The sequence below is a fragment of the Galeopterus variegatus genome, unplaced genomic scaffold, assembly GCF_000696425.1.
Source record: "Galeopterus variegatus unplaced genomic scaffold, G_variegatus-3.0.2 Scaffold4847, whole genome shotgun sequence".
Lineage (NCBI taxonomy): Eukaryota > Metazoa > Chordata > Mammalia > Dermoptera > Cynocephalidae > Galeopterus > Galeopterus variegatus.
Window position 1 is genome coordinate 149929 of NW_007730958.1, and position 12993 is coordinate 162921.

Genomic DNA, 12993 nt, shown 5'->3' on the forward strand with positions numbered 1-12993 from the left:
TGATGATGATGGTGATGACAGTGATGTAATGATGGTAATGCTGTTGATGCCAACGGTGATGATGATGCTGCTGCTGCTGCTGCTGATAATGACAATGATATTATTGATGATGCTGATGGTGGTGGTGGTGGTGATGATGATGATGGTGATGGTGATGATTGTGATAATGGTGATGATGGTGGTGACTGATGGTGATGGTAATGATGGTGATGCTGTTGATGCCACCAGTGATGCTGCTGCTGCTGCTGCTGGTAATGGCAATGATATTATTGATGATGCTGATGGTGATGGTGGTGATGATGGTGATGGTGATGATTGTGATAATGGTGATGATGGTGGTGACTGATGGTGATGGTAATGATGGCGATGCTGTTGATGACAGTGGTGATGCTGCTGCTGCTGCTGCTGCTGCTGCTGCTGGTAATTACAATGACATTATTGATGATGCTGGTGGTGGTGGTGATGGTGGTGATGATGGTGATGGTGGTGATGGTCGTGATGGTGATGATGGTGGTGGTGATTGTGATGATGATGATGGTGGTGATGGTGGTGGTGATGGTGGTGATGGTCATGATGATGGTGATGGTGATGATGGTGGTGGTGATTGTGATGATGATGGTTGTGATGGTGATGGTGATGATGGTGGTGGTGATTGTGATGATGATGGTTGTGATGGTGATGGTGATTGTGATGGTTGTGATGGTGATGATAGTGATAGTGATGGTGGTGATGATGATGATGGTGATGGTGATGATGGTGATGGTGATGGTTGTGATGGTGATTATGATGATGGTGATGATGATGACAGTGATGGTGATGGTGATGATGGTGGTGGTGATTGTGATGATGATGGTTGTGATGGTGATGGTGGTGGTGATGGTGATGATGGTGGTGGTGATTGTGATGATGATGATGGTTGTGATGGTGATGTGATCGTGGTGATTGTGATGGTTGTGATGGTGATGATAGTGATAGTGATGGTGGTGATGATGATGATGGTGATGGTGATGGTGATGGTTGTGATGGTGATTATGATGATGGTGATGATGATGACAGTGATGGTGATGGTGATGATGGTGGTGGTGATAGTGATGATGGTGGTGGTGATTGTGATGATGATGATGGTTGTGATGGTGATGTGATGATGGTGATTGTGATGGTTGTGATGGTGATGATAGTGATAGTGATGGTGGTGATGGTGATGATGATGGTGATGATGGTGATGGTAGTGATGGTCATGATGATTGTGATGGTGATGATGGTGGTGGTGATTGTGATGATGATGATGGTTGTGATGGTGGTGGTGATGGTGATGATGGTGATTGTGATGGTGATGATAGTGATAGTGATGGTGGTGATGATGGTGATGGTGATGATGATGGTGATGATGATGCTGATGATGATGGTGATGGTGATGATGGTGATGATGATGGTGATGGTGGTGACGGTGATGATGATGATGGTGATGGTTGTGATGATGATGATGATGATGATGGTGGTGATGATGATGAAGGTGGTGATGGTGATGATGGTGATGATGATGATGATGGTGATGATGATGATGATGCTACTGATGATTTGCCTTAACAAGCCTCACTTTATTAAATCTAAAAGCATCCTGGTTTGTGAATTGATACATGTGTTTTATTAATTGTAGGCAGGCCTCAGCTCCACACTTCTAATATAATACACTGTGATGAGAGTATTCTCTCTTCCTCTCTTATGAAATTGACTAATTAGGACTTTGATGATTAGCAGCAAATTGTGTCTAATCTGTCAACTCCCTCAGACTCCTGCTGGCTTTCTGAGAGCTCGAGAGGAAGGGATACAGCCTGATGTTTGTTTTTCTACCCTAGATAATGAAGGAAGAGAGTGGGTTTTAAATATCAAAGGTTATTAGGCCAGGCCCATTTGTCTGGAAGAAAAAAAAGGGGGAAGAAAACAAAAGACACCTGCCTCTCTGAAGCAAATCTTATGTTTCTAGTGAGATCCTAGGTAAGAAGAGTTGGAGTGTTTTCTGTTTGCATCTCTGTGCCCTTGCTGGTGTCCCTCGGAATGCTGGCTGCTTCCTGCTTCCATGGGCCATTACTGAAGAAGTTATCCTCCTCAGCATCGAGGATGTGGGTCCTGTTGAGTGAGCGGCATCCACATGGTCTTTCCCCATAAGTTCCACCAGTGAGCTTTTGGTAGATGCTGTCAGGGTTTTTCTCTTTATACAGGTCAGAAGATCCAGGCTTGGTCCAAAGGTAGTTTGATTAGTAAATGGCAAAGCCAGGCTTCCAACTCATGCCCTCCCCCAAGCTTTGGGGGACACATTCCCGTGACCCACTGATTGGGGCAGGTTGGGGTTCACCTGAGCACAGGTTAGGTAGATCCACCTGAGTCATGTGAGGGCTACGGTCTCATCCACCCAGCCCTCACCTTGGGGTGCAGCTGTTCAAGGCAGGGGTTTGTCTTTGGGACCAGGTTCCAGCCCCACTCTGGTGACATCAATGTCCCATCTCCTTATGTGTTACCACTCTACCATTTTACTAATCACATGCAGCGTAGTCGTTTGTAGGTTTATGGCAACCAAGACAGGCTGATGTCAAAGGAGAATTTAACCTGGAAGCAAATTCCTGACTTACAAGTTGGAGTATGTAGTCATTCATGTCTGTTGACATTTAAGTGAAGACCACCTAGGTGTAGTCGTTATGAAAGCATTAGAGGAGTCTTGGAAATCCGTGTTAAAGTCCTGGCTGTGAGGTTCACTGTATGATTCTGGGCAAAGCAGTCACCAGCGTCTCTGCACTGATGTCTGTCATCTGGCCCCTTTGCTGATAAAAATCCTCCCTGCCCTCTCTCCCAAGCTCCCTTGACCACACGTGCTCCCCACCTTCGTTCCTCACTTGGGGCAGGTCACCATCCATGGGCATTTCCGTGGTCATGCCTCTGTCCCCATCCAGCTCTACCCCTCAGAGCCATCTCTTGGCATCTGTGCCTCACACTCCTATGACCCAAATTCTGTGACCTCAGACAGGCCCGTCTGTGTCCTTCAGTGCCTTCTAGAAAACACCGACGGCCCCCAATCAGCACCCCAAAACTAACCTCTCCCCTGACCTCGAGCAGTGGTGTGCACTGCCTGGCCTACATCCCCATGTGGTGACTGTGTAGGTGACTTTAGTTTAGCGACTCCTCCCCACACTGTAGATAATCCCTTCTCCCTGCAGCTCAGGCCTGATGTCCAGACCGCTCTCCGTTCCTCTCCAGGCCCTCGCCTCAAGTCTTGTCCACCCCGTCCACCCCCTGCCTGCCCCTTTCCTCTTCCATCCTCGCCTGGTCCCTGCTGTCTCTCCCTGCCCAACTGCATCCTTTTTCCAGCCTTTCTTCCCTCAGGTCTGCTTTGCACAGTGCGCCGGTGCTTTGTACCATGCAGATCAGCTCGTGTTCCTCCCCTGCTGAAAATCCCCTTCACACCCACCCAGAGATCTGCATCCTCCGGCCCTTGTCCCCTGGGCCAGCTTACCGCACGCCTCCCTCAGCCTAGCTTCTAGGGCCCAGCCCTGTTGGCTGTCTCCTGTTTCTCACTGTGCCACACTCGTCCCTGCTCAAGGACTGTGCACTTGTCCCTGCTGGGAATGTTTCCTCCACTCGCGTGCTTGCCACCTGCCCTCTTTCCATCGGAGGCCCTCTGTCTTCATTTATGTGGCAATTCCAGGCCTTCGGAATCCCTCAAACTGTGGCTGCCTGTTTCTTTTCTGTCCATGCTCCAGCCTGAGCCGGCAGAGACCTGGACTTTCTGGTTTCTCTCCATGTCCCCAGGGGCTCGTATGGTACCTGGTGTGTTCGTGACTCGATAGCAACTCATCGCATGCATGAATGAATGTGCTTTCCGAGTCTGTCTCTTCATCTATAAAATGAAAACGGTGGGCTTCTGTGGCAGGTGGGAACCCCGAGGCAGGGTGTGCCCTTGGCCAGGCACAGGGTGGCCTCAGAAATGCTCCTTGTGGGGGGAAGGCACATTTGTTAAGCGAAGTGCCTCCCAAAATTCAGGCCCAGAGAAAAACTGGCAGTGAAATGGTGCTCTCGATGCCTTGGTCCTCAAAAGAAAAACGAAAATTGCTTCTGTGTGATTATTTCACTGACTTATTTGAAAGGATGACGCCTTGTTGAGTAAGTCCCACCTGTAGAAGGAACTCGCAGCCAGCAGCCGTGCAAGGCAACAGTCAAGCTCTGCTCCTCCACTGGCTCACGGGTCTCCCTCCCTCCCTTCTGAAGCTGCAAGCTTTCGCAGTTTTCCACTCACCCCTTTTGGGCCTCTGTCTCCTCTGCAAAATGGGCCTCCTGTTATCCCTGGAAGGGACCAGGACGGTTGAATCAGAAGGAACAGGTAGATCCATTTTCTGAATTGCAGAACATACACATGCACACATGCACGCGCATGCTTACACAATGCATGCATGCACACACACACGTGCACACATGTGTTGGGGTATGATTGTCATGAAGCCGAGTGAACCCTTCTCCATTTAACTTCACAGTGGGTGGCTGCATCCTGATCTCTCTGTGAAGGCTGGCAGACATCACAGGGATGGTCCCATGCTGGCAGGTGGGTTAATATGGACTCAATCAGAGTAGTCCCCGTGTGAGGCAGTGGAGGATTTTTCTAGAATCCTCTGTGTATTCCACCTGGGTAAGTGTGCACAGCAGTGCCTGGCAAAGGTTTATTTTTAGCCATTTATAGGAAGTAAACATCCTTTATGATAGGGAATTTCAGGGATAGTTCTTGCTGAGAAATAAGGAACATTTAAAAGAAATAGCAAAAGTCGGGAGAGGGGGTGTCCGCAGCCCCCTCCCTGAGCAGGATTCTTGGATTTCTGTGGATTGTCAGCACACGGAGGTTCTTCCAGGCTGCTGGGCTGGGTGCAGGCAGAGCCCGAGGCAGATGAAGCACAGGGTGAGACGCATAGGGCCAGCCTTCACGTCCCAGCTGACCCCCACCCCGGGGGACCCTCCCCCTTCTGCCCTCTTCTGTCCTACCTGCCCCAGCCACGCCCCAAGTGAGAGCCTGCGGAGATTCCTCCGTTCTCCGAGCCTCGGGAAACCTGCTACCTGTGGTTGACATCCACCATCAACGTTTGGAGCCGTTGAAGGCAGGTCGTCTGCCTCAGCACTATGGACGTTTGGGGCTGTCTTGGGAAATGTGACATGCTTCACAGCATCCCAGCCTTAACCCATTAAGTGCCAAGTAGCACTCATAGTTGCGGCAGCCAGAAATGTCTAGACATTGACCGACGTCCCCCAGGGGGCAAAATAACCCTCGGTTGAGAACTGGAGCCCCGGGGGTGGGGAAACCCTTGTGGTTTTGCCCCCCATTGGAGTCGGGGTGCAGAGGCGCTTCATCACCCTGTAGGGGTGGGGTGGGGTGGGTTCAATCTTCCTGCTCTTTCCAACCCCCTGGCCAGTCTGACCTTCCTGCGGGTCGGGGTGGGGGACTCGCAGCACCATCTACGGTCTAATCCAGGTCACTTCCTCACGCCCCATGCTGTGCAGTGAGTTCCACAGCATCCCCGGGCGGAGCCCTCTGTACAGAGGTGGCCTCACATGGGACCTGAAGCAGTGTGCACCCCAGCAGGCATGCAGGTGACTTTTTACATAGACGGCAACCAAAGCCAGCCCTGTGTGCACCCAAGGCTCCAGGAGGCCGACAGCTGGAGAACGCAGAGGCCGGGTGGTCGTTTTTCCATGGCTCAAACCCGCCCCTGCCCTGTCTCATGTATTGTAAGTGGCCACGCAATCTTGGATGCCTCCCCCAAACTGGAGCTAGTAGAACGGGGTCCTTCTGCCTCGGGCTCTATTTCTCCATTCCCAGGTGGTTTTCTCGTTCATGTCACCACCATCATGAGTGGCAGCCCTGGTGGGCCCCTCGCCCAGGTCACGGGCTCAGGGTGGCCCCTGCTTTGTCCCAGGGCTCTGTGTGCTCTTGTGACGTGCAGATGTCTGCCAGCGTGGTCCGCTCTCTCTCTGTCTTCTTCAGTAGATAACACCTCTGTTAAGATATAATTCACACACCACACAGTTCACACATCTAAAGTGCACAATTGAACAATGTTTGGTCTATTCATAGAGTCGTGCATCTCCATCATAGAACGTTTTCAACCCAGTACCCGGTAGCAGTCGCCCCCGGTTTCCCTTCGGCCCTCCCAGCCCTAGGCACCCGCTGATCTCCTTTCTGTCTCTCTGGATTTTTGGCGTTCTCCCAGGTTCTATAGCCCGTGTGCTGCGCACTCGCCATGGCCCCTTGCCGTTCCCCGGTGCAGTGTTCCCCTTCTGGTCGGGGGTGTGGTGGGGTCTTTGGCCTCTCGCTGGGTGGGAATTCGTGGCTGGCTATTTTATGTATTCCCTCATTTCGTAGTTATTAACTGGGGGTCAAGTCTGGGTGATCGTACTGTTGTCAGTACTCTAGACTGTAGGTAGAGACGACGTGCCCAACGTGTGCCCAGTGCAGGTTTGGCTGCGACTTGCATTAGGGCCACGAGTGCAGAGCTCTTGCAGAAAGTGTGCCTGCCCTTCCGCGTGACCACGAACACCAGCCTGTACTCGATCATTTAAGTGCTATTCCAAACATTGCTTACTGTGCCAAATAGTCAGCTGCACTTATTAGGCAAAATATCGTACAGTTTTACCATCCGCCTTTGCATCCGTAGCTCTTTTCACCTGCTCTGCCCTGGGAGCTTCCAGAGGATTGGTGTGTTCTCTGTCAGCCCCATGGGCAAACAGTAGGTGCTCAAAAGTGGGGAGAGATGGGGGGGGGTTGTTGAAAAAATACATAAGAAGTGAATATTGCCTACTTTGTACAAATATTTTAAAATATGTATATAAAAGGTTCTTGCTGTTCTCTCCCCAATCCTTTTCCCTTCCTATGAAACTAAATGCTATTAACTGGAGCACGTCCTTCCGGACATAATCCTGGTTTTCTACAACATAGACTTTAAGCTTTTACAATGTAAATGAAATTAAGCTGTATTATTGTTCTGAGACCTGCCTTTTACTTAGAAGTTCTTGGATATGTTTCTTGTCAGTTTGTATCCATCTGCCTTGTTTTGTCCTACATTGCCTAGATGAAGAATGTTCTAGAATATATCTCCACTTCCCGTTATTTTAGAACATTTATGCTGCCTCCATATTTTCTTTTCCTTCATTTTTTCTTTTTATATTTTTGCTTGTGGTATTTCACTTGTTATATATTCTATACACGTACAAGACTTTCTGTAGAATAATATCTTAAAACGCGGAATCATTTGGTCATGGACTGTATATATTTTAATTTTTTTTAGATTCTGCTGCACTGCCATCCAAAGCATTTGCGGCAGCTAAGCCTCGAGTGACAGCACACGGGAGCCCGTGTACTCTAGTCCCTGCATCTCGATGGACGAAATGTGCCCTCCTATTAAATCACTGTGCATTCACGTTCCTAAGATTCCTTGTGGGCTTGAGCCTGCAGACGGATTTCTCTGGAGAACGTCTATGCCACCGTTTTACAAACAGATGTCTTCTTTTCAACTTGCAGGACAGCTGTGCCAGAGTGCTGCTGTTTCGAGGCGGAAATAAGGAATTAAAAAATTACAACAGCCAGACTCCATTTCAGGTAAAGAGAGTTCTCGAAAGCAAGGAATGCCTGGGTGTGAATTGTCCTGGGAGACAACTTTGCATTTCTGCGCATGGTACTATGTGTAAGACGTGATGTCGGCTCGCTCCTTGCGGGTGTTTCTGTGTTGGGGGCTGTACCTGCTCTTGGTGTTGATGCAGCTGACATTGTTTGGTCTGCCTGTTCGGCACTACTTACTTCCTATTAGATTAAACAGAATGAATAATGCAGTGATTCATCTATGTGGTTTTCAAGGAAGCAGCTTTGGAAAGACAATAAAGACCTGGATGCTTTTAATTGAGCGGCTGGTAGAAAACGCTGGCTGTGCCGTCCATCCCTGGAGTGGGGCAAGCTCCATGTGAGTCTCATGGGGAGGGGACTTGTCACCCGCCGGCTCCCCTGCGGGGTCTGCTGTCCCGGAATGGAGGGAGAAAAACCCCAAGCTGGCGTTGGCCAGGGTCTTCCATGGTGGTATACACAAACCCAGGTTCTAATTATTTTTTCAAATGTGGTAAAATATAATACACAATTTATCCTTTTAAGCATTTTAAAGTGTACAGTTCAGTGGCACGAGGTACATTCACGATGTTGTGCAACCGTCACCACTGTCTAGTTAAGAACTCTTTTATCACCCCAAAAGGAAACCCTTAGCCGATTACCAGCCACTCCCCACTTTCCTTCCACAGCCCCTAGGGTCACTCTCTGTCTATGGACGTGGTGCCTATTCTGGACGAGTCATATAAATGGAATCATGCAATATGTGACTTTTCATGTCTGGGTTCTTTCACTCAATATAATGTTTTCAAGCATCATCCATGTTGTAGCATGTGTCAGTGCTTCAGTCCTTTTTATGGCTGAGTAATATTCCCTTGTGTGGATATGGGGCTCATCTAATATTGATGCAATTGACCAGAGAGCTGATAGTTTAGGGTGGAAAAAAAAGTGTGTATATATTTGTGGGGTATTTTTTAAAGCTAAATGCGCTAAGTTATAACATTGCTTTTTGATACTGTACATAGTCAGATATATCCCCTTGAACTGACTTGACTGGGTGATATATAAAGAACAGAGATCCATTTCTCACAGTTCTGGAGACTGGGAAGTCCAAGGTTGAGGGGCTCATATCTGGCAAGGGCCTTCCTGCTGTTTCGTCCCAGAACAGAAGGCAGAAGGACAAGAGAACTCAGGAGAGACAGCGAGGAAGGGGGCCGAACCCATCCTTTTATCAGGAACCCACTGCTGCCGTAACTAAACCTCTCCAGCAAGGACAGCAGTAATCCACTCATGGGGCAGAGCCCTTGGGACCTCATCTCCTCTTAAAGGTCCCACATCTCAACACTGTTGCACTGGGGATTAAGTTCCTAGCATGCTTTGGGGGGACAAATTTAAACCATATAACAGCATGATTCTCCTCATTTGGGAATAATTTTTATATAGTGTTAAGCTGAGAGAGGTCTTTAACTTAGAACTGACTTCCATGAATGATTTTACTAATGCTCTTCTTAGACATTACCAATATGTATAGACTTGATGTCTTAAAAATAAATGAGATCAATCCAACAACTGGGCTCAGATGTTTAATAACCACCATTAAAGAGTTTACTTAATTCTTTAAGCATGGTGGGCCTGGATTTTTGTCTCTGATCTTGCTGTTTGCAAATGTTTAATATAAAAGGGATTATAGAAATAGGTTCCTGGTTTGTTAATGGGTCTTTAAAGATTACAGTTACTGTCTAGGAAAATGTCCTCTTTCCAGTGGTGGGTTCTTCCTGGTGTGACCACACCTGCCTCTATGGGGTTAGCTGTGCAGTAGTGGGCGTGGTTTAAAGTTTTTGGTTTGGTTTTTGTGTTTTTGTTTTTTGCAGTTAAATAATATATTTCTTTTGTCCTTAAAAAAAAAAAAGTCAAAAAGTTGCTTAAATTGCTTGGAAATAGTAGTTAATCCAGTTTTGGTCATGGCAAGCACTTGCATTACACAAATGAGCCATTTCTGACTCTCCTGGGCAGTGGCTTATAACTGCCCTGTGGAGCTCCAGGGAAGCAAGTCTTCCATGGCATCTAGGCCCATGTGGGTGGCCTGCCTCCTCCAGTCAGTCTCCACTACTTCCCATCGCCACAGGCAGTGACCACCTGGAATCAGGACACCCTTCCTATGTGAGTCCTGGCAGGATACTTAGTACACCTTCACGGCAGCAAAACCACGCCAGTGCGTACCCAATGCCATCTGCCTCTATTTTGCTAATGACAGTCCATCAAGTGCCATAAAAGGTTTTGGAAGAGATGCAAAAATGCCATTGAACTGATCGGACTTTGTCCCCTGCAAATGGTGGTCCTGTAACCAGTGCAATCAGAGCCTGGCTGGTCTGCACGTCCAGAATGGGCTCTGACTGAATATCAGGAGCTGGTCCCCTTCACAGCTTCCTGCCTCATGTCTAAATAACACGCAGAGAGTGGGTTCACTCTACAGATCCTTGCCTGTAAAAGGTCTCCAGCTATCGTTTTCACTCAGTTCTTCCCCTCCCAATATGAAAAAGGAATCATTTAATACTGAGTTTGTGGGAAAATGATGTCTTGCTGCATCATTTTAAAGGCACCAAATACTTGCCCCTGGAGGACGTTGATGATAGTCAGCTGCTGTTGGTGACGCAGGCTTTTCTATGAAATCTTGGGCTCTTTGGCAGAGTTCATCTGGCCAAGCCTCTGCTTAGTGATTTAATTCAAATGCTGGACCAGCAGCATCAGCGAGACCTAGGGGACTGAGAGATGCAGACTCTCAGGCTTCACTCCCAGGCCCAGTGAGTCAGAAGCTCTGGGGGCAGGGCCTGTACTCTGTGTTCTAATACGGTCTCCAGGGACTCTGACGCCTGCTTAGGTTTGAGAATCAGAAGATAGACAGGAGTGATTTATTTAAGGAGGAGGAAGGGGAGGAGAAGAAGCACTTAAAACATCACTAGGGTGTATCTTGAACAATAAAGATGACGACGGTGATGACAGTGATTGTAATGGTGATGGTGACGGTGATGACGATGGTGATGGTGATGATGATGATGGTGATGGTGATGATGATGATGATGGTGGTGATGGTGGTGATGGTGATGGTGATGATGGTGATGACGGTGATGGTGATGATGATGGTGATGATAATGATGATGGTGATGATGATGGTGACGGTGATGATGATGACGGTGATGATGGTGATGATGGTGGTGATGGTGGTGATGATGGTGATGATGGTGATGATGATGGTGGTGATGATGGTGATGATGGTGATGGTGATGGTGATGACAGTGATGATGATTATGATGGTGGTGATGATGGTGATGATGGTGATGGTGATGGTGATGACAGTGATGATGATTATGATGGTGGTGATGATGGTGATGATGGTGGTGATGATGGTGATGATGATGGTGGTGATTANAGATGCAAAAATGCCATTGAACTGATCGGACTTTGTCCCCTGCAAATGTTGGTCCTGTAACCAGTGCAATCAGAGCCTGGCTGGTCTGCACGTCCAGAATGGGCTCTGACTGAATATCAGGAGCTGGTCCCCTTCACAGCTTCCTGCCTCATGTCTAAATAACACGCAGAGAGTGGGTTCACTCTACAGATCCTTGCCTGTAAAAGGTCTCCAGCTATCGTTTTCACTCAGTTCTTCCCCTCCCAATATGAAAAAGGAATCATTTAATACTGAGTTTGTGGGAAAATGATGTCTTGCTGCATCATTTTAAAGGCACCAAATACTTGCCCCTGGAGGACGTTGATGATAGTCAGCTGCTGTTGGTGACGCAGGCTTTTCTATGAAATCTTGGGCTCTTTGGCAGAGTTCATCTGGCCAAGCCTCTGCTTAGTGATTTAATTCAAATGCTGGACCAGCAGCATCAGCGAGACCTAGGGGACTGAGAGATGCAGACTCTCAGGCTTCACTCCCAGGCCCAGTGAGTCAGAAGCTCTGGGGGCAGGGCCTGTACTCTGTGTTCTAATACGGTCTCCAGGGACTCTGACGCCTGCTTAGGTTTGAGAATCAGAAGATAGACAGGAGTGATTTATTTAAGGAGGAGGAAGGGGAGGAGAAGAAGCACTTAAAACATCACTAGGGTGTATCTTGAACAATAAAGATGACGACGGTGATGACAGTGATTGTAATGGTGATGGTGACGGTGATGACGATGGTGATGGTGATGATGATGATGGTGATGGTGATGATGATGATGATGGTGGTGATGGTGGTGATGGTGATGGTGATGATGGTGATGACGGTGATGGTGATGATGATGGTGATGATAATGATGATGGTGATGATGATGGTGACGGTGATGATGATGACGGTGATGATGGTGATGATGGTGGTGATGGTGGTGATGATGGTGATGATGGTGATGATGATGGTGGTGATGATGGTGATGATGGTGATGGTGATGGTGATGACAGTGATGATGATTATGATGGTGGTGATGATGGTGATGATGGTGGTGATGATGGTGATGATGATGGTGGTGATTATGGTGATGGTGATGACAGTGATGATGATGATGATGATGGTGATGATGATGATGATGGTGATGATGGTGATGATGATGATGGTGGTGGTGATGATGGTGATGATGGTGGTGATGATGGTGATGGTGATGACAGTGATGATGGTGATGATGATGATGGTGATGGTGATGATGGTGATGATGGTGATGATGGTGATGATGATGATGATGGTGATGATGAGGATGGTGATGATGGTGATGATGATGGTGGTGATGATGGTGATGATGACAGTGACGGTGATGATGGTGATGACGGTGATGATGGTGATGGTTGTGATGATGATGATGATGGTGATAGTGATGATGATGGTGATGCTGGCGATGATGGTGATTAGGGTATTGATAACAATAGTGGTGATGATAATGATGAATCTTTCCACTTGCACAGAGTTTTAAAACTCACGAATGCTCTTCTATATGTTCTCATTTAATGTTCAACAATCCAATGAGGTAGGCTTTTTTTATCCCCAGTTTATGGGAGAAATGGAGGCACACAGAGATGGATAACCAGAATCTCATAGTCAGTGTCTGAGTCAGTGGTCCCCAGGCCTCCCGACTTCCAGTCCATGGCTCTGGGGTCTGGAATGAGCAAGGTGCTTTCTTCTGGGATGTGACTCATCTTGCATCCTGGCGTGGAGTGAACAGCATCAGGGACCCTTTACATTTTAGATTGTTCAGTCCAAGATAGCAAACACCCTGATTCTGAAGACAAAGAGAAACATAACTGAAAGAGTCCACAAAGCAGAAGACCCAAGCCAAGAAGGGGGATCATCAAGGGGGAGAGTAGGAAGAGCTGTGACGAGTAGTTTAAAGTGTCAGCTCACTAGA

The 12993-nt window shown here is 47.9% G+C and overlaps 1 protein-coding gene across 1 annotated transcript in view; it reads left to right on the plus strand.

The window, feature by feature from the left end:
• LOC103603886 (SH3 and multiple ankyrin repeat domains protein 3-like) overlaps positions 1-7627 on the plus strand; it is a gene marked incomplete at its 3' end in the record, with an annotated part of 112197 nt that extends 104570 nt beyond the window's left edge. The window contains exon 8 of the mRNA XM_008588460.1: positions 7528-7627. Within this exon, the coding sequence (XP_008586682.1) occupies positions 7528-7627 (100 nt within the window). The remainder of the gene's footprint in view (positions 1-7527) is intronic.
• Between the last annotated feature and the right edge of the window lie 5366 nt (positions 7628-12993).